At 46.0% G+C, this 26,668-nt stretch overlaps 1 protein-coding gene across 1 annotated transcript; it reads left to right on the forward strand.

Annotated features, from left to right (window-relative positions):
* Positions 1-89: 89 nt before the first annotated feature.
* RAB11A (RAB11A, member RAS oncogene family) lies at positions 90-25,276 on the forward strand. Its single transcript, XM_075896884.2, has 5 exons — positions 90-227; positions 12,023-12,218; positions 13,666-13,859; positions 16,259-16,339; positions 23,594-25,276. Exons 1-5 carry the CDS (start codon positions 188-190, stop codon positions 23,731-23,733), a joined length of 651 nt encoding a protein of 216 aa, XP_075752999.1. The 5' UTR covers positions 90-187; the 3' UTR covers positions 23,734-25,276.
* Positions 25,277-26,668: the final 1,392 nt, after the last annotated feature.

A 26,668-nucleotide genomic window follows, 5' to 3' on the forward strand; every position in this document is an offset into this window, starting at 1 on the left:
CGTCGGTGGGCGGGGCCAGGGCGGCGAAGCTCCTCCCCCGGCCGCTGGGCGTGGTGCTCCGCGTGACCCCGGAAGCCGTTCGCCGGCGGGTGGGGCGCGAGAGCGGAAGTGCCGCAGCGGCTGCAGGGAGGGGTCCCGGCTCTGGCAGTGCGGCGGCGGCGGCTCCCGCTCTCTGGCTGCGCGCACCATGGGCACCCGCGACGACGAGTACGACTATCTCTTCAAAGGTGAGCGGCGCGCCCGGGCCCTGCCGCCCTCCGCGCCAGGACGGAGCCTCCCGCGGAGGGTTTCCTGGGGAGCGGTCCCCCAGGGCGTGGACGAGGTGGGGGGGGGGCGCCCCCCCCCCCCCCCGGTTGAGCCGGCCCCTCCCCCAGGCGCGGACTGGATATGGTGGGGGGCAGCATTGCCCCCAACTGGGTCGGCTCCTCCTCCCGAGGCGTGGGCTGTGTATGGGGAGGCACGTCCCCCCCCCCAACTGCCTAGCGGGGTGTGGGAGGAACAGCCAGCCCCCCCCCCAACCGGAGGTGAGGATGTGGGGAGGGGCTTATTCTCCCTCCCTCCCCCCGTTGGGCTGGCTGCTTCCCTCGAAGCGTGGACTGGAAGTGGGGGGCACATTCCACCCCCCCAGTTGGGCTGGCCCCTCCCCCTGAGGTGTGGCCTGGATATGGGGGACGCAACATTCCCCCCAACTGGGCTGGCTCCTTCTCCAGAGGCATGGGCACATTCTCTCCTCCCCCTCCCCCTCCCCCAAACTGGCCAGCAGGGTGTGTGTGTGTGGGGGGGGGGGAGGAATATTTCCCTCAGCTGGACCAGCCAGCTGGTTCTCTACCCTGATGTATGGACTGGGTGTGTGGGAGAATAGCCCTCTCTTCCCCTCTGCCCCCCCCCACTTCTGGAACCAAACTTGTAAAAGTGCAAGATGTAAGGGTGTTCCAGTCTTTGTCAGGTCCCTAAATTTGAAATATCTATTCCTGGATTTGACTCCTCTGTAATATCTTCTGACCTCACCCTACCAGCATCATGGAGTGGGACAAAACTTATCTTGTTGGTAATGTTTGTGTGTCCCAGCATTTGATTTTGGCTGAGAGGATGTTTTATCCTGTGTGAAGTGTATTCCAGAGGTTGCTTTGCTATAAAACTATTTTGGAAGCCATTTTTGTCATCATTACAAAGCAACCTCAGTGTCTTTAATTTCTCTAAGGGTTTAGTAAACCATGATCTTGGCTTTCTTTTGTGGGACAGAGGAAGTGGTTTGCAGAGGTGCTTGTTCCTTGATTTGATAGTGTAATAAGTAATTTAATGTTCAAATTTCAGTGTCTAATCGTATAGTCAAACTCTTAAGACTGAGACCTGCTATTTAGAGCCAACTGCTTTGGAAGGAGCCTTGTGTTGTCAGGTTCTTATTGCCCAAAGAAGGCTGAATACTGACCACTAAAGATGTAGCTCCAGAAACCCTTTTAGGTTGTCTTGCCTTGCAGAGTATTGTTTTAAGTACTGGACATGTGAGCTTTGTAAGGAATGACTATTTTTGGACATGCCTACTCTAAAATGACCAATTATAACTAAATCTTGGAGCAGTTTTAATATAAAACAGCCATCATGGGCTCTTTCAGATCTTCGTACAGTGCTACTGTTCACCTCTTGAACTAAGAACAGTAAATGTGTTGAATAAAAGTAACTAGTGATTGTGTAGGAGAGTAGTCCTATTGCAGTTCACAGGTTAAACAGGGTTTTTTTTATGCTTTTCCTGGTGTTGACATAGCCTAAGCACAACTACTTTCATGCAGTAGTAAATCTTGCATTACTTGCCTCATATTGTGGTGAATCTCTGCTCCAGTGGTTGTTGTAACCATTATCTCTCACTCACTGATCTCACTTCCTGTTTTGTCACTCCATAAAGTTCCTGGAAGATGAAGGAAAAAAAATTCCTTGTTTTCCAGGATCTGGGTGCATTTTTTCTCATTTTGGTTCAGCTAAGTTTTGTTAAAGATGCATCAGAATGTAGCAAATGGGCCCTTTAACATTTATCTTTCTGAAGAATGAAACAGCAGTTGTTGCAAATGTTCACAAGTAAGATGTGCTGAAAAAACACCTAGTGAAATGGTGTGCTGCAGAACACTCAGTGAAACTTTAAAGATATCACTTAAACCACCTATTTGAAAATATTTTAGATATAGCCACTTGCTGTAATACTATAATGAAAATCTGCATGTATTGAACCTTGGATTTAAAATATTAGTTTATACCTTGTAATTGAAAAGCAGCTCTGAAATGTGTCACAGCATATAGAGGGATGGAACTCAAAAGGGAGAATGTAAAGGTTCCCTTCCTGCCCCACCTCCCCCCATATTTAACTTAAGTTAACTTTTGTATGTTCTTCCATTTAGAAAGCATCTTTTTGCTTTTTCCCATCATTAGAACCATCTGTCAGGGCAAAGGTATACAACAAGTAAAACCAAGTTAGGGAATCTGTTTACAGCAGCAATTGTTATCTGGCAAGGTTACAATCCATTTGCCTTTTGCATTGTAGAAAAGTATATCCAATGCTCTTGTCCTGGTTACACTACTGTTTACACTGAATTATTTAAGCCACCATCTTAAATTACAAGCACTACAAAAATTGTATTATGTGGACATATTAAGGGATAAGTCTTCTGTATGGAAAAACAAAAAAAATAAATTTATATAAACTGGTTACATCTCTATTCCAAATGTTATCTCTAGAAGAAAGAAGTGAGCATAAGGGAGGTCTTACGGATGAGGACACTGAGTTCAATCACTTAGAGTAGCATGGATGATATTTTTTATTCCTCCCCCACTCCCCTTCCATTAAATCACCAGACTTTGCAGAACAAACATTGTAGATCCTCCTCGACAATGTCACAGGCTGCGAACCTTATCTCCAAATCTGTGTGGATAATGCTGGTGTTTAGGGTAGAGGCCCACCTAGAACAGAGTCACAAGTGAGTCAGAGGAGTTGTTGCAACTTGGCTATCTCCTGACTCTGTTCAAGTGTTCATTGTGAGACTTACAAAAGTTGGGTTTTATCATTTCTTGTTGTCCTTCATGTTCCTACTCAGCGTGTTGCCCTTCGTGTTCCTACCTTTGGACTGCCACAAGGACAGGATGGCTGAAGCTGCACTGCAGAAAGCAGATGAGATCTCTGATTTTCAGTCATTTAACAAGTTTTTACTTTTACCTCAGAGAAAAAAAAATCATTAGCAGCCATTGACCTTTTAGGACCTTCTTTAGGATTAGATCTCAATTTATCAATATAACTTCCATAGCCATGTTGTTAACCAATCTGTTATTTAAGCAGCAGATCACTTAGCACAAACTGCTGCCCACTGTGAATTTATGTATTCGATATGCGACAAGGAGTCCTGTGGCACCTTATAGACTAACAGATGTATTGGAGCATAAGCTTTCATGGGCAAAGACCCACTTTGTCAGATGCATCTGTTAGTTTATAAGTTGCCACAGGACTCCTTGTCGCTTTTGCAGATTCAGACTCACACAGCTACCCCCTCTGTATTGGATATGTTATACAAATCTTAAGATGACTTCACTGCACATTGTTACTTACCCCTTCTATGAAACCCTTCCATGCTCATCCTGATCTTTCATTTTACAAGAGAGCCATTTATAGAAACTTTCAACCAAAATGATGGTTGTCAAACTGGGCGGATGTTTCATTGAGCTACAGCTCAGTGAACCAGCAAATTCACTTCCCCATTTCTGAATTTGGATCTGACTGCACTGACAATCAGCTGATCGTTAGCTATGCTTGACAGGAGAAGGTTTTATTGCATCTTGCTCATTTTTCTCCAACTTGGTTATTAAAAGAAGCTCTGCTAAAGCTGCACAGACCTTTTGGTCTGGGTTTCAGACCTTACATTATTGTCTCATACTTGCTGTTTATGGAAAAACCTGTTATCTGAAAGCCACTGCTGTTTAGAATGCTAGTAAACCTTTTCTGAGCCTCTCTGTCCATTATTAGTGAAGGCATTATTTTGTCATGTAGCAAGTCTCATTGCTGCCTCTGATGGAGATGAACTTAGAGAACTAAGTTTGTATGTATTCATTTGTATCCTAGAGGCTCTAGCTGGGTTGTGTATGTGTAGTGCATAACACAAAGCAAACTGTTTTCCCCAAAGAGCTTGCAGTCTTAGTATAAGATGAGGCCATACATTGATGCAATAAAGGGGGAGGTCACAAGACTAACAGTGAGATGATAAGCGTAATGTGATGTTATCACTGCTGACCAATTGCCTAGCCATTGTATAGGTTGGCTCTCTCTGGTCCGGCACCCTTGGGACCGGACTGGCCTGCGCTGGCACTGGGTTAGGACTCCAGCCTGCCCCTGCTGCTGCCCCATTCCACCAGGGCTTTCTAAATGCTGCTGGCCCTGCTGCAACTTAGGCAGAGCTGCGCAGCTGGGGCCGGAGTTGGTCAGCCACCTGGCCCTGCGACTGGGGTTGGAGCTGTGCGACCAGAGCTGGGGTCGGATCGCTACAGCCACTGTTGAGGCTGGAGCTCCCTGCTGTGCTGGCCTTTCCCTGCCTCCCAGAACTGGGTTGCTCATACCCCCTAATGTGCTCCTGCCCCACCACCAGACCTCCCCTTTCCTGGGTTCTGTGGTCTAGGGACATCCGTGGTCTCTGCCAGGCCACGAATGTTGCCAGACCAGGGCATCCCAGTTAAGGGAGGTACAACCTGTAGAGTTTTTGGTCATCACAGCATTAATGGTTTTTAAGGAGAGTTTTGAAGGTAGTATAGTAACTTTGCAGACTTAGAGCTCCTCACATAAGGCATATAAAGATATAAAATATAGAAAAGGGTGGTTGTTAGAGATGGCGCTCTGTGGTGGGAATAAAAGCAGAAATAATGAATCCAAGTGTTTTCTGAAGTAAGCTTTCAATGCTTGTAAATGTGTCCTAAACTTAATAATGTTGCTCTTAGCTTTTAAATAGCTGTTGTAGTCCACTCAAGAAGTGGCTGTATTTCATCAATGGGTGAAATGGCGTGTTTTACTTTCAGAGGGTTTTAGGGATTCTTTAAGGGACTATACAGAAATGAATCCGTATCAGCGATATGTTAAAAAATGCACATTTGTAGATCTGGGTTCACCATTAATGTTTAAACTGGAGTCTGAGAAGATAATTTAATTAGTTAGTTGAAACACTTAAGAAAATGGTTGCCTTTAAACTTAAAAGCTAAACATAGGAAGAAAAGTTGCATAGCTTTTATCATCCACTTTTCATCTTAATAATTTGGTTTTCATACATCCTACGATGCTGAACTTATGTACATATTAAACTTTTACAGAACTATCTAGAGAATTGGATAACAAAGTCAAATTACAACTACTAAAGGAATTTCATTTTATTCACTGGACTTGCTGTGGCAGTAGCAATAGTAAAAATACAAACGTTTAGTTGAATTGTTCTTATTGTAAAGTATACAAGTGCTTAGTGTCATGCTAAATCTAATTGTACTAGCTAACTAAACATAAATCTGATGAGGACTACCTTTTAACAGGAAAGGCCAATCCTCACCTACCCTACCCTCAGACAAATTCTTTCCAGTAACCAGGTAGCACACCTCCATCATCATCATCCAGGAACCCACCCTTGCAATCAGCCCTGGTGCCAACTCTGTCCACACATCTACACCAGCGATTTCATCACTGGACCCAACCAAATCAGCCACTACATCAGGGGCTCATTTAACTGCGCCATCCACTAATGTGAGCTATGCCAGAGTGCCCCTCTGCCATCTATATTGGCCAACCTGGACAGTCTCTATGGGAAAGAATTAATGCATACAAATCAGATATCCGAAGAGGCAACACACAAACTGTTGGAGAACACTTTAACCTGCCAAGGCCCTTGTTAATGGATCTCAAAGTCACCATGTTGTTTCAGGCCAATTCCACAAGCCAAATACACAGGAAAGTGTTGAAACTTAACTTAATTTACAAGTTTGATTCCTATCACAGAGGTATGAATAAAGACATTGGCTGGCTAGCACACTACCTTCCACATTCTAATCACTTAACCAACTAAACATTGGGTACTTAAAGAAGGTGCAAATTGTTCTTATCCTCTTCTTGTAACTTGAATGCTCTAATTCATTGTTTTCTCCCCTTCTTCCACCTCTCCCCTATTTATTCTTGAATCTGGACTTTTAATACTCCATTAATCTGAAGAAGTGGGTTGTGCCCACGAAAGCTCATGATACCATCTACATGTTTTGTTAGTCTTTAAGGGGCTGCTAGACTATTTGGTTTTTTATTAGAAACTGGAATCTCACTTTCTTTAACTTTTTGATCTTCTCCATTTTGGACATGCTAACTTTGGTGGTGTCACATGTTTAAAGGACCATGTCGAAGCTTATAAGCTTGGTTTGTTTAATTGTTGCTCACAAAGTTTTCCAAACCATAAATGGGCTTAGGCTACCAACAATTATTACAGTAGATTTTAGTATGATTTAACAGGTATAATATTTTCCCCTTGCACAGTGGTGAATTATAAATATTCCCAACGATCTGATCACCTGGCTGCTGTTTTCACAGGTTTGATCATATTGGGGATAAAAACAGCTATATTTCATTTACCTTCATTCACAAGTAAGAATAAGGTACAACCAGGTAGCAAGAGTGAACTCACAAAGGAGAAATAATGCTTTGTGATCAGGCAGACTGGCTAAAAATGAAATGTCTCAACTTGAAAAATGGGAAGGCTAAGGCTGCTTTAAAAATTCTGTATTCCATTTCAGTTGACTAGCAAAGAGTAATGAGGTGAACTGTTCAGCAAGAAAGTAATTCTTGGGAAGCTAGGCTGTGGAAGCGCTGTGGAAGCACTCTGGACCTCGTTCTGCTGCCATGAGAGCCCAACTGGTCCGGATGTTCAGCCTTAACGTGGCCTTCAACTCCTGTTCTCCACCCTCCTGCTGGCTCTGATACAGAGGCAGCAAATGAGGGGGAATGTGAGTAGTTGACTACTCCCTTACATCCTTACTGGGGACCCCGTCCCGGTGCTAATAGCCATTCAAAATTTCTCTGTAAGCCACAATAGTCATCTTGTTGCCTTTTTAAAAACCTTCTCTCCTGTCTGCATGCTTTACCTTGATACTCTTTGGAACCCTATTGCCTCGTGCAGATAAAGACTGTTCCAAAGTATGGGACTTACTGTCTTTACATCCAAGATCATTCACTGCTAATGCCCATTGTGTGGTGAATTTAGACTTTGAAACAAATGACATAAAACCCACTGGAAACCTTGACGCTGACCAGAATTTTAGTAGCTGTTCTAACGTCTGGAGCTAGAAAAGTATTGTGCACTAGCTGAAAGCATGAGATCAAGCTTCTGAATGATTTAAAATGATTTTTAAGGATTCGTGAGAATACTAGATGGTATCAAAATTGAAGTGAGTATGTGAGGAAGAAAGAAGAGACTTTTAAAGTGTTACCAAATTTAGTTTTCACTATCTCTGTGTAACTATGAATAACTTAATAGTTCTTCAAGAAAAATAATCTTGTCTTTGCCTCTGTCAGGGTTAGAGCTGGATCTTATCTGCTGATGTGTGAAGTTCCCCTGCCATATACAGGAGGAGTTAAAAATGGCCCAATTAAGTGGAGAAAATAGGAAGAGGGGGGGAAAAGAGTCTGATATTTTCTTCTCTTAATTGGATACTGTAGCTCCTTTTGAAATTGTGACAGAAACTGTTCATTGTCAGCCACAGCATGGAACTTAGGCGAGCTAAGAGAACCCCAGTAAGTTTGCAGAATGACTGAAGTTTTTCATGCTTAATAGTTAGGAAATATAGCAAAAATATTGGTGATGGCGGGAGCAGGGACAGCTAAATTAGCTGCTATTCATGCTGCAGGGTTATACTACACAATCTGTTGGAAAAGGGAACTTGGGTACAACAGAAAATTAACTAAACAAGAAACTGTTTGGTCCCTAGCATAACAAGTGGATGCTACACATTGATGGTTATGAGTTAGAACTTGATAAAAAGGAATTGAAGGGTTCCCACTGCGGGTATGCAGTTTGTCATTGTAAAGCTATTTTAAAAACTTGCCCTAAACTTGCCAAAATAGATTCCAAGCCCAGAAGGGACTACTCTGATAATTTAGTCTGACCTGTTGTATAACAAAGACTGAACTTCCTCTAAAATAACTTCTAGAGCAGATCACTCAAAAAAAATGTAATCTTTATTTTAGACTGATCAGTGATGGAGACTCCACCATGATCCTTAGTAATGTTCCTCTGGTTTCACCATTAACATTTCACCATTGACATTTTACACCTTATTTCTGATCTGAATTTTTCTAACTTCAGCTTCCAGCTATTGGGTTGTACTATACCTTTCTTTGTTGGGCTAAATATTTGTAGACTAGTCAAGCTCCCTCCCCCTCTACCTGATTAAGATAAATAGATTGAGTTTAGAGTCTCTCAACATTCCTTGCCAGGGCTTGTCAGGGTGGGAGCTCAGTGGGGAGTGGTCTGGATGAAATGGGTTGGGGCTTGCTCTTGGGGTGTGTGTAGGGGGGTGTCTGGCGGCATCCAGATGCAGGGGTTTGGTGGACAGGGAGCAGCTTCCCAGCAGCTGACTCTTCCTCCCACAATGGGGCAGGAAGTTGCGGGTAGGGAGGTTGCAAAGCTGGGGTGGGGTCTGACCCACCTCCGTAAAAGGAAAATGTGCTCCTCCTCCAGCCCAGCTGGGACTAGCAACTGAGCTTGGCAGAAGGGTGTAGGAGCCACCAGCTGGGGCATCCCCAGCTCTAGGTAGGGCTCAGGAGGGCCAGGTATCGTGGTGGCTTATTAGGGGAGTTCTGGATTTGTGAGGTGAGGCTTGGCTGGGAGTTGGGATGCATGGGGCTGGCATGGCAATGGTGAGGGCATCCCATGCTGCCTCCCAGTGACTTTTCTCTCAGCTGGTTGTGCTGGGCATCCGCGACCAAGCACGTGTGCTGCTGCAATGGGGCATGTAACCGTTCTTGTGATGTGCCTTTGCTTCTGGGTCAGCCACTTTTCTGCTGGGAAGCAAAGAAACCTACAAATTCTGCATGCACACAGTAGAACAGAATTCCCCCAGGAAAAAATGAAACAGACTTGTCCCTTGCACCTGGATTGTCAGTCTCCTATCCCGTATGTTAGCAAAATCAGCTGTTGGGGGGGACAACAACTGAAATCTAGCAATATTGAAATGTCACACTTGAATAAAAGCCAGTCTAGCAAACCTGTATGTCCTCTGCCTAATGAAGTACCTGATGTCCACACAAACAAATGGTTAACAGAGATATTTTGTGCTGCATACAACTTCTGCAGCATGGCAAGCTTCTTGCTGAGTCAGCTGGCAGAGGCAGCCGGAAAGAATGGCCTCTAAGGCCGTTCTGCAAGCTTGTGTGTTGCTTTTTGTGGCAAGGGGGGAGTTTAGAAGGTGCGTCACTGATGTATGACCTTTATAAAAAAGGCAAATCCTTTTTGCCAGTGTTGCTTTTAGAATTTTTTTTAACTTAGGCACAGAAAACTTGGAAGTGGCGGATGGTAACCAGAAAACCTGCTGTGTGAAGCTGCAGCAGTTTTCTCTGCAGACTTAGAACTCTTGTTTTTCATACCTGAACTGAGTTTGTTTACACTGGTCCACTCTTCTCACATCTAGAGAGAGCACTAATATTTCAGAAGGCAGAGCCAACAACCTTGTGCTTCAATATCTTAGCTTTTCCGGTTTTAATGCTAAATCTGAGAGGCAGTTAGCAAAATATTGCAGACTTTAACAACAAATGTTGCCAGCAAAATCATTTGCCATGCAGTGGTGGGCTCTCCTTTGTGTTGCTGGCCTTGGCTCACTCCTAGCTTGAAGGTTATTTGCTTTGCTTTTCTAGCCCCCTGCTTATCTTCAGTTTATTTTCCTTGTTATCAGTGCGGAAGGGTTTCATTGCTGCCAGGGCTTAGGATCATCCCCCCACGGCCATCGTTGCTGTGAATCAAAGGAATGGCATGACTAGAGTTATGTGTCACCGCCACTTGGTTGTGAGCCCTTAAGTCAGGAATCGGCAACCTTTTCAAACCAAAGAGCCAAACTATATCAAAATTCAGAACAAGCGGTCAACAAAGATGTAGGAGAATGCCCATTTGCATGACTGGAAATATACAACTTAATGACATGATGATTAATAGCATAAATGAAACATTGTATTTGAAGACTATATTTAATGGGATTGCTGCTTCTGTGTCTTTTTGCACATTTCTTTGAAGTTTACATCCATAACTGGATCAGGGCCCAGGACAGGATGCTGCGGCCAGTTGAGGACTGGGCCCTGATTGGGGCTTCATTTTAAATAAAGAAAATATTGTCCAACACACAAGGTTTCAACATTGGCTTTATGGCAGGGGTGGGAACCTTTTTTGGATTGGGGGGGCCACTGACTCACAGAAAAATCAGTCAGGAAACTCTACCAGTGAGAAGCAAAAAACCCCCCCAAACAAACACAAAAAACCCCCACCTTCCAAAACTCCCAGCCCTCACTGATGTGGCCCCCAACTGAAACACCTCCCTTCCCTGGTGCTCCAGCCCAGTGCTGGGGGTAGTGATAGGGAGCACTGAGGTTCAAGGCCTCAGGTGAGATTAACTCTCTTGGGCTCATAGGGTTAGTGTATTTTGTGGGACCTCCTCCCCACCCCAGGCTCTGGGGATGGGACCAAATGAAGGGTTAACTGTGTGAAACAAGACTGCCAGTGAGTGGGATAGGGATGGGGGTGTAGGAGCAGGCTGGGAGTAGGGGGTGTGGCCAGGAGGGAGTGTGCAGGAGCAGGCTGGGGGTGCGGGGTCAAGGTGGAGGGAGTGAGTGAGGGGGTGCATTGGAGGGTGCGGGGTCTGGGCATGAGGGGGAGGAGAGGCACTGACTTGATTTTGCACTCAATGCTGGTCCTAGGCATGTTCTTGTGCTGCTCCCATTGGCTGGATTCCAGCCATTGGGAGCAGCGGGGAAAGCCTCCAGGAAGTGTCTGCTCGCTGCTGTTCCCCCTACTAGGTGCAGTTGCTTCTGAGTAACGATGTGGGAGGAAGAGGGACAGAGTGAGCAGGGTGAGGCCTTGAGGAAGGGGTGGAACGGGCAGGGCCTCAAAAAAGGGGCGGGAAGGAAATGGGGCAAAAGTATTTGGGTTTGAGGTAGATCTTATGTTGCACTTAAATTGAAAAAGTAGTTAAAAAGGTTGGAGACCACTGCTCTAAAAGAAGCCAGATACCAGGGTCTGGAAGAGTTGGATTTAAACAGAGGGCAAAATGGAGGTGGCTCTAAGATCGTTCTGCTCCACTCATTCTGGAGCTGCACAAAAGAGCAAAGCCCTGGCAAGATGGGCTGCTCCAAATCACCCTGGCTAACACAGTGCCCTCAAGCCAGTTCTACCAGCTGAGGATTGCTGAATGTGCTGGTGGCCTCTGGCTTTGCTTGCACCCTGCCAGGTCTAAGAAGCTGACATAACTGACTGACCATGTTGGTTTTTTGCATCCCAGGGATTCCTCTGCTCTAAGGAATCCCTGACTTTTCCCTTGTGGAAGCATGTGGTCCCCTGCCAAAAGGCCTAGGAGATACGGTTGAAGGCCAGGATCCAGCCCACAGGACTCGTCACAGAAATACGGTTGGCAAGCTCTGGCTGGCTTTAGTCCAAGGATCACCTTGGTGCCAAAGCCAGGCTTAGCCCTTATGAGGTGCTCGGCTAACATGTTAATTATGGATTATCTTCCTACTGTGGGAGAGCTAAGATTTGAATTTAATGGTAAAAAGTGAAGTTCAGAACCTGTTCAAATGGTGGTGGATTTGGTATCTCCACTTCTTTGGAAGCATGGAGAATGTTTGAGCAGTAAAACTAAGACAGCTGGCTTTGTTTTGCTGCCTCGTTTTGCCCAGCTCTCATTGTGAAAAGTAAATGTTTCTGTGAATAATTACAAGCCTCAGACTGTATATGCAGATGGAGTGCCATTCTGATGATGATTTTTGTCTTGTCTTTAGTTGTACTTATTGGAGACTCTGGTGTGGGCAAGAGTAATCTCCTTTCTCGATTCACTCGCAATGAGTTTAACTTGGAAAGCAAAAGCACTATTGGAGTGGAATTTGCAACCAGAAGCATTCAAGTTGATGGCAAGACAATAAAGGCCCAGATATGGGACACAGCAGGACAGGAACGGTACCGAGCTATAACATCAGCGTAAGTGATAAGGACAGTGTATATTTTTACTAGAACTAGTGTGTGGTTTCAGTTTTCTTCTGAATGAGACAAATTAGAATTCTGCATCTTTTGTGTTGTAATTATAGTTGCCAGCCCTTCCAGTTTCACCAGGAGTCCCCTGGAATCGGGCTCTCTATCACAGAAGCTACTGAAGCCAATCTGGGTGATTTTAGGACCTAATAGTCTGGCAGCACTGTGAAGCTAAGGAAGGCTCTCTGTCTGCCCTGGTTCTGTGCTGCCCCCTGAGAAGGGAGGTCTGTGTGCACTGCCCGTTCCTTGAATGCTGACTCCACAGCTCCCATTTGTGGGGAACTGTCGCCCATGTGAGCTGCAGGCTTACCCAGTGCACAGATTGCCCCCTTCCCCACCAGGCCACAAGGCTTTCCGGGGTGGTGTGAGCCAGGGAGCCTGCCTTTGCACTGCTGACTGGGAGCCCCCCCGAGGTAAGCACTGCCCAGCTGGGGCCTATATCCCACCTGCACCCAACCCCTGCTGCAGCTCTGAGCCCCTTCCCACACCCAAACTCCACCCCAGAGCCTGCACCCAAATCTCCTGCCCCAGCTCAGTGAAGGTGACTGAGGGTGGGGGAGAGCACGTGATGGAGGGAAGAGTGAGCAAGGCTGGGCCTCAGAGAAGGGCTGGGGCTTTGGGGAAGAGGTGGGGCAGGGCAGGGGTGTTTGTGGGAGTAGGCAGTTGGCAACCCTAGGCTCTCCCCGTCAAGTGGTTATACCCGAGACTGGTGAAAGTGTGGTATTTTGTGGGCAAACTTGCTGACGTCTAATGTCCTTGGCATCTGCGTGGTTAAAAAATGCATTTCAGGAGTAAATTGTCTTCAGTTTTGTATATTTCTATTGTATATTTGTATTTGATTTCCCCCCCCCCCCCCCCTTCAAAGCACTGCAAATATGAGGCTAGTTATGGGCCTGCTGGACCTTAACCAATGGAAGTAAACGGGACATTTGGGATCTTTATAAAGTAGATCCATAGGAAGCTTGGAGTAGCTGTCCTAAACAACCAAACCAAGCCCCAGGTTTTTAGCTAGTCCCTGATCAAGTTGCCTGACTTGTCTGCTTCTCTGGCCATCTGTAAGTGGCAATATTACATGCCCACTATGTAAAGAGCCCCAGCTAATTACAAAGTATTTATAACCCCTTAGATTTTTGTATACTATTGAGGTTTTATCATAAAAGCAGAAACCCTATTAATGCTACACTAGTCCTGATGCAGCAGTTTTAGCTAATTGGAATAGGTGTCTGGTAAAAGCTGGCTTAAAGTAAATCAGAAGAAAATGAAATGGGTCTGCTTGCTTTAAGAATGGATTGTCAGATAGCAGAGTCGGATTTGATTCGCCTTCTGCTACAGCACAGAGGATTGTTGGCATTGAATGACATGATTCTGATTCAAGAATGCACGTGTCTACCTGCAGGTACTACCGTGGAGCCGTTGGGGCTTTGTTGGTTTATGACATTGCCAAGCACCTTACCTATGAAAATGTGGAGCGATGGTTGAAAGAGCTGAGAGACCATGCTGACAGTAACATTGTCATTATGCTGGTGGGTAATAAGAGTGATTTGCGTCACCTGCGGGCAGTCCCTACGGATGAAGCCAGAGCTTTTGCAGGTTAGTGGCTTAAATTTAATATGTTGATGGTATTCCCTCTCTGGGAATCGAGTGTTTTCGGTCTTTAAAAGCCTGTCTATATTTGGCTGCAAAGGGGTGAGTTGTTACTAGGCCTCTCAGCCCATGGTTAACACACTTCCCCATAGAGCCTTGCAGATCTACAGATATTCGTGGGCATCCACATCTGTGGCTGTTGCTGTCTGCAGATCATTTTTGCAGATACCAGTTTAGTATCCATGCAGGGCTCTACCCACAGATGTCAGTGGTTTTCTCTTAGCGAACAACCTCACAGCACCTATACTGATGCCATTCCGTGGTCAGCCAGAGGCCTTTCTGCAGTGACAATGCCCATTGAAGCCTAGATACAGTGTCTCGTGCTACTTTGCTCCAACACGCAGGGATGCTGAGTAGTAGCATTGCTGGTCCCTCCAACCAGCCTTTATTTCCTAGGCGGCATGTGAGCTGCTGGCTGGGGGGGGGGGGGAATATCACTCCCCCTCCCCCCCGAGGCCCCATCCCTTTCATGACCATCTGCTGGAGTCCAGAGGCACCTCACTGTGGCTGCTGGCACTGGTCCCCAGCGTTCCCAGCCCCAGAGCATTGGGAGGGCAGGCATTGCCAAGTAGGACAGGAGGAGGAGGGGATTTGCTGGGGGTGGGCCCACACCTGACCGTTTGGGGAAGCAGAGCCCCTCTAGTCTGTGATCCCCACAGCCCGTGCTTTATTTAGACTTACAACTGTAGACACAGCAGGGAAGAAGGCGAGTACACAGACCTGGATTGTTCAGCTGTTGTAGGCCTCTCCCCAAGCAGGTATCAAACTCAACTGGTAAGACCTTTTAATCAAATAAGAGCTTTTGTCTCAAAAACTTACGGGACAACTGTAATCATTGCACAGTCACGTGCAATTAAATTCTGGGCTCACCTGCAGGATTAGTCATTGTTTTCATAAATTGTACTAGCACTGTACATAAATTTCACATTGTACTAGAATGTGGATTTGAGTCCCCTGAATTAATAGGTACTGATTCATACAGGTGCTTTAATGCCGCTTGTGGTCAAGTGAGGATATCTTTGCCTACAAGTAGAGGACACTGGGAAGCTGCAGTTTTGGTCTCAGAATTCCTGGGGCTCATTCCCCTCTGACACAGATATTCTTATTAAATTAAATGAAAGTCAGGGGCAGCTTTGAGATGCTTGCAGGAGGGTTTCCCCTTTCCATGTAACACTTAACATCCAGACATGAGGCTGAGAGAATGGAAGAAAGAACATGGAAGTCAAATGTAAAAGAACTAAAACCAATTCCGTGTCCCTCCACTCATTGAATTGTCACCCCTTGCCTGAAGAGACTTGCACCTCAGTGCTCTGGTGGCATTGAAGTGAGGTGCCATATATCTTGGGAGAGAGTTTGAGTAGCAAGCTCTCCTTTGCGTGACATTGGAATGGCTCCCTAATCTTAGCCCTCTAGAAGCATCACTAACTCATGTCATAATGTTGCTGTGGCGGGGTGGAGAAAGGGGACTAGGTGAGGAATAATCCCAGAAGCTCCTTCCCTCCCACGCTCTGTGGAAGTGCTCTAAAGGAGTGTGTCTTCACCTTTCCGGACACTTGACCTCTTTCAAGAGTCTGATTTGTCTTGTGCACCCCCCAAGTTCCACCTCACTTAAGTCAGACACAAATCCAAGTGTGTCAGCACAATATTATTGAAAAAGTTGCCATGTCAGTGTCCCCTCATGATATGGGGAGGCCCTGCAGGCATGGCTCCCTCACCTTCTCTCACTCCCCCGGAGTTGAGAAATAAACCACCCTCACTCAGAGTTTTTTAAACAATATTCCCCTCCTTTTAGGGTGTAACTTAAGTTGGTCTGTGCCCAGAGAGACCTTCCCTTTAGGTGCAGGGGTTCCCCAGCCCTCCCCTTGGCACAGGAGCCCACAGCCCAACAAAGAGGGCTGCATTCCTTAATTCAGGCCAGCTCTGGTCTCTAGCCAGCTTCTCCCCAGATGACTCTTCTGACCTTTGTTCTTCTCATATACTACCTGGGCAGTAACCTTTTCCTGCTGGTTTCTCCCTTCATGGTCCTGCACCCTTAAAGGAACGGCACCACGTGTTACCTCACATCTTCCCAAACTTCAGCAGAGTCCTGCTACAAAGCAAGGCTTGGCTGACCCTCCATCCCCAGACTCTGCTATCCTTAAGGGGACAGATCCGCCTCCATTGCAACTCTTCTCCTTTCACCCTTTAGAAGAGAGAACTTTTGTGTTCATAACTACACTTATATTGGCATATGAGGTTTTCAACAGGAAGTGCAATCCATCTGGTCTCTGACACAGAAGGACTGCTTGATGGGAAACCCTTGTGCAGCGCCTGCACTGAAACTTGTGATCTCTCTGCCCACACAGAAAAGAATGGCTTGTCGTTTATTGAGACATCTGCTTTAGACTCTACGAATGTGGAAGCTGCTTTCCAGACTATCCTGACAGGTGAGCAGAGCTCTGTGCAGTCTGTATGTGTGCTTGTCAGGTGAGGAACTGCAAATGCGTGCATTCTCTAGTCTGCTGGTTATGGCACTAGCCTAAGTCTTGGGAGAGCCAGGTTCAGTGTGCTACTCTGTGTCAGACTTTCTTTGCAATCTTGAGCTAATCATTTAACTCTTGTGCCACAACTGCCCATCTGTGAAAAGTGGAGAGATCAGCACGCCTTGCCTCCCGTGAACGTTGAGGACCAAGACCTTACAGATTGTGGAACACTTGGATATTGTGGAGGTGGGGCCATGCAAGTACACCAGCAGCAATAGGTAGTGGCTGGTAACTGGCCACGTCTGTGTGAAGGGCATTCCCACCAGTGACAGCGTCAGCATAGCCAGCTTGAAGCTGCCTCCTGCCAGCCATGATGCAGTGGGGCAAGAGGGCCATGGTGAGTTCCGGCAGTTCCCTAGCTTAGCAGTTCCCAATTGCTGAGCCGCAGCAGCTCTGGGGTCCGGGGCCAGAAGAGCTGCATGGCGGGGAGTTGGGGGGGAAGGAAGGGGCAGGTGGCTGGCAGCTGCAGCCGGAAGAGCCCACATGGTGGGGGGCAGGAGGAGAGAGCATGTACGCCTCCAACGGCCGCTTCCCCTGCCTGTGTGGCCAATTTTTGCCAGCGTTGGCAACAGACGGTAGTGGAGCAGGAGGTGCCTCCCTTTGTCCCAACCAGGTAAGATGGTGACCTGGCTGGGGTTCTGCACGCCTAGGTTGTTTGCATGTCTTGCCAAGAATGGACATGTATTTAACCAACAGGAGAAGTACCCAAAGTGATCAGGCTTTTTTTGAGGATGCTGTCTGAGACAGATTCTCTTCTTGAATCGCCTGTTTAATAGAACACTCATCACTGCAATTGTAGTTATGTTTTTAGTGTTTCTTGGAGACTCCTGAAGTGCTTTTTTTAACCCCCAAACCCCTCAGTATCACTGTATAGTACATAAGTATACCCATTTTACAGATGGGTGAACTGAGACCCAGGAAGTTAATTGACTTGCCTGCATCCATGTAGAGCTGGGGGAAGAGCTTGGATTAGCATGCAGGAATCCTGATTCCCATTTTCTGCTCTAACCATCATTTGTGGCTCCTTTTCTAAAAAGTCAGACCAGTCAGTGGTGATGGCTATGAACGTTAAAATTAAGGCCAAAAGAGTAAAACTGGAAAATGTGAGGAACATTATCAACCTGCATATCTCTGCTGAGTACCTCCTGCTGCGATCTTTGGGTGTGGGGCAGAGGAGTGGTTGACATGTAATAGGTAGATGGTATTAGACAGGTGCTAGCAAGCTTCATCCATTTCAGTTTCAGGTAATCTGCAAGGTTCAGTCTGAGGCATGCACATTGTGCAGAAGTGTCTTGGAAGAAGCAGACTCTCTAACTGCCCTTTTCCATGTCCTAGCAACCAAATGCCCTCACCATCTTTCAGGGTCATGTACAGTTGAACATGTGATCAGAATTAATCTCAAAATGTGCATGCTACCCATACGTCCATGGATGTGTTCTATACGTCAAACTGAACCGTTCTGCTGTCCCCTCTTGACTGTTGGGAGGGGTAAGGACCCTTGGCACAGATGTTGGTATTAGCTTCAGCTCTGGCAGTGTAAAGGAAACAAATCTGGAAAGTGAGCAGAAGAGCACTGTGTACATTGGTGTCTTCCAAATTCTGTGTAACTCATCAGCGGGCAAATTGCACTTACAGTATTGCTGCACCAAGCTGTTCCATGAAGGCATTTGCTGAGGTAAAAAGTGTGTTTGCACCAGACTGCTGGATTATTTCTTTAGAGCTGGGTGATCCTCAGATGCATGTGTTGCTAATGCCATGGGGAAGCAATTTACTCTTCGGGAATAGATAGATGAATGAAGGTTGTTTTCAAAGCCACCTTGTATTGCCTGGTTTTATGTGCCTTTATCAGCGTCTTTTATTCCAGAAGTTGTTTTGGATTATAAGTAGTGGAAGTTCTACCTCCTTGCTTAAGTTTCCTTTCTGAGGTGCACTTTGTGATCAGAGCAAATGAATCAAATCTTGCCCTAACTGGCTTCGGGAAAGTTGGTCACCACTCAGCAAATGTAGCTGTTCCTTGCTTATGGCGATGACAGTAGTTTAGTTAAAAAACCAACCGGGCATGCAGATAGTGTTCCTGTTCGGGGGGAATTGGATCAAGTTTGAGGAAACACTTCTACCGATTAGAGAGCATGGGGTTTGTTCTAGTTGAGCTCTTCTCAGGGAGATAAAGGGAAGTAAATACATTAGCAAGCGGTTGCCTCCATCCACACTTCAAGTGGTGTGTGGAGGATGAATGGTTCTGCAAGTAAACTTCTTGATATTGGTCACAGCTGGCTAATAATTGGGGGTAGAAGGAGAGGGTCACTTCTAGTGTGTGACATTCAACGTGTGATTGCTGCCACCCATCGCTGCTTGCTGGACAGTTTACTCCTGGCAAAGGGTTATGTCCTTTGAATAGTGCTGGAAGGTGCAGCATTACTTATTCTTCAAAGCAAATCCTATAGGAGCCAGAATAAAACCCAACAGGCTAATAACTGGTGTGACACACAAGTGGTGGACTCCTTCAGGTCCGCCGGTGTAAGCAGTGCTGGCAGGACACTAAATAGGCGGTGGCTGCTGTTTTTTCATGCCTAGTCACTTGCGCAATCCAGCACAGAGCTGGTTCGCCATGGTGTTTCAAAGCACTGGCAGCCAGCCTGTAGCAGGGCTCCCAGCATTGCTAACCGCTCTGGTGCTGAACCTGGTATTCTAACCAAGCCGTTTCTCTCAAATGTGTAGGACCAGAGGACGCTGACAGCAGGGTTCTCCAGCACCCCGTAAGAACGGCGCCATTCACACCTTCAGTTCTTTTTTAGAGCCGCTTTAAATGTGCGTGTTCCTGGGTGCAGGAAGGGTGATTCTCCGCCTGTGCGCGCAGCTTACACGTACACATACGAGGCATGTGACTGGCTAACCAGTAAGCATCACCTCTCCTGAGTGTTACTGGTTAACTAATCGGCAAGGGCTGGCGCAAACCCCCATGCAGCATTGGAACCGTGAGCACTGGCTTACCCCACTGGGAGAAAGCTAGGATGCTAGGCTGTCCCCAGAGCGCCTAGGCATTGGGATGGAGGATCAGGGAACTACAGTCAATGGAAGCTGCTGGTGTGGGCAGTGCGCACTTCCTGGACCCGCCTGACCACATCACGGCAACCTCCAGGAGCAGGGGAGCCTACCGTTGCACCACTACTGGAAGCTGCTTGAGGTAAGCAGTGCCTGGCTAGAGCCTGCTCCTCTAGGCTGGATCCTCACCTTGAACCTCCTACTCCTGCACCCCAACACTCTACCAGAGCCCACCCCTGAGCCTGTTCCTGCACTCTAAACTGCTTGGCCCCACTCTGGGGACCCCTCTGGCCTCCTAAACCCCTTATTTCTGGCCCTACGCCAGAGGCTAGGGAAGGACTCAGGCCTCAGCGTCCCCACTATAGGGTTGTGTGGCAATACAAGGGGGCCTTACCGTGAGCATCTGTTATAACTACATCCTCTGGAAAGTCCTCTGTATGGCCAGAGCAGTGCATGGTGGCCTTTGTGCACAAGGGAATCTGGTCGAGTGTGTACCATACTGTCTGTCCCCTCTCCCTAAATCAGCCTCTTTCTTCTGCTTTGTCCTTCTTCAGGGCTGCTTCTCTAGTGATTTGTAATGTTACTTCTGTGGGGGCTTGCCCCCAGTAACACACTGTCTAGGAATTTTCCTGTTCAAGAGCTTGGTGTACCTGAGCATGAAGGCAGTGTAAAGCATTCATCTCTCTCCTCCTGTGGATCTTCATTCAAATGCAGTCCTGAGGGACTGGCCAGTTGTGTAGCGTAGGCCTGCAGATGTTGATAATCTTCGTGCAGCCCTCATAGTCTCTGCTGCTGCAGGATAAAACCATGTGACGGGGAGGCTGTAGATAACTGTCAGCCAAGGGTAAATTTCAGCACTCGGAGGAATTCATGTGAAACGCCATCCAATTTTTGGGTACTGGTGAGGGAGCTGGAGGACTGAGACACAGGGACATGAAACCAGGCTTTTTTGGTAAGCTGCAGGTCTCTGCTCACAGTTGTGGAACAGGTTGGGTGTGCTGGCTGAGGGTACGGGGATGTTAGTGCTAATGCACCAGAGTGTGCGCTCAGGAACGCTTCTGCATGAAAATACTGTTGTCACGATTGGTGTCTGCAAAAGTTATCCACTGCCACAGTGCTGCTGTGAGTTAGAACTATACAGGCAGCAGCATTCACTTGTTCTTAAATAGTAATAGGTTAGATATCCTGGACACGTACAGGAAACGTGACTGGGCAGTGGCCGGTAAAATTTGGCCTGAAATTGCTTCTCCTTGAGGAGCACTGCTTCCCCCATCCACCCTGCAGTACTGTGTCTTGTTGCACAAACAGCTGCATGTGTTATCTAAAGAAGGATTTTCCAAGAGTGCCATGACTGTTGGTATGGCGCATGGAGTTTTGGCTTACAGATGGGGTGCGATGCATCACTTTGGTGCATGGGCCCTTCGCATTGCTGTCTCAGCAATAGTGGGATCTTCAGTGCAGGGACCTGTTGGAGTAATGGAGTCTGCTGCTTTGATGTTGATGCCCTTTTACAAATTCCATTTGCTCCTGTGGACGAGAGCCCGTGAATGCTATTGCAGGCTGCGTTGGAAAGACAGGGTTGAAAACCTTAGTACTTCTGAAACCAGAAACCTCCTTCCTCTAGATGTGGGTGGCTACTGTTGGCTTTGCTTATATCAGCAACTCACTTGTGTAGCCGAACGTGTCGAATGGAGATGAGCTGAACTGGTTCTTCCTGGTGTATTTAATGAGATGTGTGATGTGTCAGTTCTGAACCCCCAGCTTGCTGCTCTTCTCTCACTGTGCCACCGGCAGATACTGGTTTTCTTGGCATTATCCACAAACCTCTCGTGCTGGGCCCTTTGCCCGGTTAGCAAGTCAGCATTCTGATGGCTGTATGCAGCTCTCCTGCTGGACAGACAGCACTTCAGGTCTGACTTGTCTGGTCAGTCCCTTGGTGACTGCATTTACTGGGGCTTAACTTTGTTCACAACTTGTTGAAAACTCTGCCCTTCCGCTTCACTGCTCTTCAACCCAGCCCCACTTGCTAGAAACCCTTTCTAGCTCCCTCTTCCCATTACCTACTGATGCAGATATGGGGCTGTGCGCATTCTGCCCCAGCAGTAAATGTTGGACTTATCTGCACGTTTGCTCAATTTGCTTATGTTGAAATGTCCGGCTGTTCACCTCTAAGCAATTTATCACTCACATTCTTAACAAGGGCTATGGAGGAAATATTTCTTGATTTGGGGTGAAATAAGGTGCCAGTCCGGCAACCATACCAATAACTCACTGGGATGCCCCAAAAGAATTCGGACCACAGCTCTCTGTGCAGTGAGGGATGTCTGCTTTTCCTCATTCTGCCCCAGAAGAAAAAGTCAGGTGCGAGTGTTTCTTGTGCTCCTGACATCTGAACTTGTGTGGAACGGTGCACTGAGTAGTGTGGAGCAGCAAACTGCTGGGGGGAGGAATTCGTTGTTTTCCTCTCCCCCTAGAGCAGCGGTTCCCAACCTGGGATCTGTGGACTCCTGGGGGTCCACCAGGGTATTGGGGGTCCGCGAAAAAAATAGACTCATAGAAAATAAGTTTTAAATAAATTGCAAAGTTATAATCTGTTGTTTTTAAATTAAATATCTTCTTCTAATGTTAATTGTGGTCTGAAAATCTATGTTGTGGCACCTTTGTGTGATAAAATGATCACGCTGGTGAGAAGCATACAAACGTTAGCCCATATGTTCAGCATGGATCTATGGCTGAAATCAGGCTTGCTGAAGAGAAAGGAGACTGATGAGCAGAATGAAGCATCCACAAGTGGAACGTCTAATCAAACAGACATAAGTAAATGAAAAGTGGGAAAATACTCCGACTACGAGAATTGAGGCTAGAATTGGCTTCGATGGGGGGGGGGGTCTGCGAACGGTTTGGGGGGTAATTGGGAGTCTACACTAGTGAAAAGGTTGGGAACCACTGCCCTAGAGGAACAGTACTACTGGCTGTTGCAGTGTGTTGCCATTAGGATACAAGGGAGTACCAACTGGCATACCTGACTCTAGCTTGAAATCAGGGTAGCTTTGGGCAGAGCTCAGAAATCTTTCCCACCTCTGTAAGAAAAGCTTGGCAGAGTTCTGTACTTTTGAATGAGAATTTGCAAGAGATTGTTCCACTGACCCCTCCATTTTGATGCAGGTATTGCTTTTTCCTTTTCTAAAGCCAGGTGCTTGCTTATGGTCATACTGTCCCTTCTTCCGCTTTGAGCAGCTGAGATATACACTCACTACAGCCGCAGAAATGCTTAATGCCTGTGATCTGCTTTGCACTCCCCAGCTACTGGACACTTTGTGTTGAGGCTTCAAATCTGAGTGAGGGCTACACCTCAGAGGAACTTGGAATGGCACAAGAATTTGAGCTGAGCATTCCCATTTTATTTTCTTTCGGTTTGGCGTCCAAATGTTGTCTGTAGATTGAGAGTCAGATCTATGCTATTCAGGCAGGTGTACTTTTGATAACTCTCCCCGTGATGTGTGTGTCATGGATCTAGGTATAAACCAAGCTTGTCCCATACTCTGGAGACCTCTAAATGCTTTACAATCTAAGATTGCTTCTCCCACCAGCAAATACATCAGACGTGAGAGGCATAAGGGATTTTGGAGCAGAGGAGCAGTTGACCCCCTGAGCCCTCTCAGAAAGATACAAATGTTTGCCAAACAGCTCCATTCAGCCATGCTAGCATCTGCAAATGTATCCGTAGCATTATGATCATAAGGAGCAAAAGCTGTATATGGCTCTGAACTAGCCCAGGCACTTCAGTCTCTCATAGCTTAAATCTCTTGCTAGCAATTTCTGGCTGCAATATAGCTCCCCCCCCCCCCCCCCAAAGGAAGTAGCAATAAAAGCAAAGGTGTGGGGAACTATAACTAGTTTGGTAAAAAGCAAATCGTCTTCCACAGGATAGAGGAAATGTGGTGGTGAAGATACCTGCATGATACCTACAGAACTGTACTTCTCCTTTTGTTAGGAGGTATTGTCAAACTTTACTTATTTATGTATCAAGCCCAGAAGATGTTGAACGTGAGTAACTCACGGTGGTGCTGACTGAAAATATGTCCCTAGTAACTGGCTCCTGTTCTCGTTTTCCAGAGATCTATCGTATTGTTTCTCAGAAGCAAATGTCAGACAGACGTGAAAATGATATGTCTCCAAGCAACAATGTGGTTCCCATCCATGTCCCACCAACCACCGAAAACAAACCAAAGATGCAGTGCTGTCAGAATATATAAGATTTGTTTCTTCTTTCCAAAAAGGCTGTGTATATTCCCCAGGTCCAAGATTTAAATATATTTGTAATTCTTGTGGTTACTACTTTGTGTTCAATTACTTCCTCATATTCCTTCTGATTTTTCCCATGTCTTAACACTTTGATTTTAGTGTTAAAATCATTATTGCTTCCAAATGGCTGCAGCATTTTCACAACTCTGCCTCACCAGTCTTTAGAATTTCAAACTATGTATTAAACCAATGGATTATTTTCCAACCTGACCACCACCAGTTGGGATACTAGAATGCCATTTTGTAATCAAAATGTTAATGCCTTGTTGACCAGCAGTGTGAATTCTGACCCTTGCAAAACCATTGCTGTCACTGTTAGTGACCCTGGGCTACTGAAATTAGATCATCTTTCCCCACCTCCAGCTGTTACACATTACATCCAAAAATGGCTCATGAAACACCTATTGCTCTTAAATTACAGTAAAGCTAAATGTGTTGGTTACATCTTGAGGGGGCCAAGGCATGTGGGGTTGTCTTACTAAATAGTGTGGCAAAAATGATTCTTGCTTTGCAAAGAAGCTGCAGCCTTCACTGTGTGCAATGGGGCTCTTGAGTTCTAATAGCTGTGCAAATGTGGTCATGTTAGGCAGTGCTGCTGTGAGGCTGAAATGGGAGATTATGGTGGAATCTCCTTCAAGGTGCCTCTTGTGAAATAAGACAAAGCAACATGAGCTAAATAATGGATTCACTATTCTCTGATATTTGAACTTGCAGCACTATGTGTTGCCCAGGAATTGGACTCCATGGTACTGATGGTATCAGGGGATGGGAAAGTTCTTCCTTTCCACAATGAAGAAAACTTGAAGGCTGCTGTATCATGTATCTGTAGTTTTATATTTGCAAATGCTTAAGGCTGGGTCACCAACTTCAATGATGTCAAAATAATTTATAAAGGAATCTTGCCACAGTGGCTCCATTCCATTGGTTAATATAATATGAATAGCTTCCTTATTGAAAGTGTGTGGCTAATGACTGATTTCAATACAAGTCAGCGTAGTTGACTTCAAGGATGATGCGGTTATGAACTGTGCCTTCTGCCACTACACTTTTGAAAGCACCGCATAACACCTTCTCATCCTAGAATTCTCCTCTTAGTGGTTTGAATTGTTGGCACTTAAAAATGTGTACAGTATGTAAAAAGCTATGAAAAAATGTGAGGGGGGGGGAAGGGAGTTTGGGGAAACATTCCTCAGATACTGATACAATCACCTTGGAACATCTGTGTGTGGGCATACACAAATTGCTGCATTTCTTAGCAATCTTTCTGTCTTGCGGTGCTCATGATGTGTAAGGCGCACGGAAGGCATTGCTGTAGTCAGTCATATTTTTTTCAATAGATTTCTCCTCTTAGTGTATCAGTTCTGGAGATGGTATTGGATCTGTTTGTAAATTACTTTGTATTTTATGCACGTTCTGTAACTTGGTTCTTTTTTTAAGGTTGATTTGATTTAAAGTATCATTCACGCTAATAAAGAATTACGGGGGACTATTCCAGATGATGTCACGGGCACTTTTTTGGGAATTAGTTGCCAAAAACTCCACTAGTTGCATATGTAGCATGTACCCTGAAAGACAGATCATCAGTTTGCACTAAGGATGTGCACTGGAGGGGAAGAATTTTCAAAGTTACAAATGAAAGGAACTGAAAAGGAAGGGACAATGCTGCCCAATTTGTGTCTCAGCTGTGCATGTTGAAGCGTTTTGAATTCAGGCCCTTAAGTCCTCTGTTTCACCATGGTTTGGCAACTCCCAGAAGTAGTTGTGTGGCCAGCTGCTCTCCCTGCCCTGTTCAGTGGTTCTATTATTTTCACTTGTAAACAGCTTCTGCAAGCTTTCTTTCCAATCATGGCCAAAAAGATTAACAATAGCAGTGGTGAAGAAATGCAACATGCGGCCAACTATTCTTCTTCAGTTCCTTCCTGCTGAAGTTCACTTTTGTGCACAAGAACTGGGAAAAGACTGTCAGTGTTAAGAACCATGACTACTATTCTAAGCAGCCTCAGGCCTGGTCACAACAGATGGGAGCCTTACCAGGAAAAACACACCGTGGCAAGCAATATTAAGTGATCCAACAGGTAGCACTTGTCTTTCTGAGTCAGGACTGAGCCAATGACTGACAGATTCGGACCACTCAAGTAGTCTTATAGTATTTCTCACAAGACTTGCTTAATTTTGAGACTATATGACCAATTATATGGACAGCGAAAGTCTTGTGGCTGGGGCAAACCCCAGAAGGCTTTTCACTTTCCCTCAAACTTTTGTTGTAACAGTCTAGCATCACAATTTACCCCAGGAAATAATGGCTATGCTAATTCTTCCTTCAGTTTGTGTAAAAATGTATCCGTTCTTTGCTGATGGCAAGAAACTACCACCACCAAACTACAGCAGGGGGTAAGGTGTAACTACAGCTTGAGGCTTACAGCGGAAGCCCTTGCAGGGAAAGAAGAGACACCGTACCTCTCATGGGCTGCAGCAATATGCAATTATTTCATGAACTACTCTGTAAAGAAAAATCTGCTATATTTGAAAGAGGTAATTTAGCAAAAGGAAACCTGTTTGTTTTTAATACTACAGCTGGGATTCCTTACCCATTCCTAGTTTTTGCTGGTTGTTCCTTTCCATGCAATATGTTTTGTCCAAATATGTGGCACCATGGAAAGCTCTGATCCTTTGTCCTTGTCCTTTGCCTGTTAAGTAGAGCTGGTCCCGTTACTCAGCTGGGTAGATCTTCAAAGACTACAAAAGGTGCTGCAGAAAGTCCCTTGATGTATTCACTAGGTGTCCTGCTTCTTTTTGAGCCAGTGAAGAATAAATGACCCAGCAGGGACTGTACTACCCTTCCATTACAAATTGCTCCCACAATGTAATTGGCTTTGCTTATACATG

This window comes from Pelodiscus sinensis, chromosome 14, assembly GCF_052426305.1.
Source record: "Pelodiscus sinensis isolate ZL-2025 chromosome 14, ASM5242630v1, whole genome shotgun sequence".
Lineage (NCBI taxonomy): Eukaryota > Metazoa > Chordata > Testudines > Trionychidae > Pelodiscus > Pelodiscus sinensis.

Excerpts from the sequence above, each read along its gene's own strand:
- RAB11A (XM_075896884.2), top strand. The coding sequence starts at position 188 with ATGGGCACCCGCGACGACGAGTACGACTATCTCTTCAAAG. Across the intron at positions 13,860-16,258 it reads TGAAGCCAGAGCTTTTGCAG|AAAAGAATGGCTTGTCGTTT; the intron begins GTTAGTGGCTTA and ends CTGCCCACACAG. Across the intron at positions 16,340-23,593 it reads TTTCCAGACTATCCTGACAG|AGATCTATCGTATTGTTTCT; the intron begins GTGAGCAGAGCT and ends CTCGTTTTCCAG.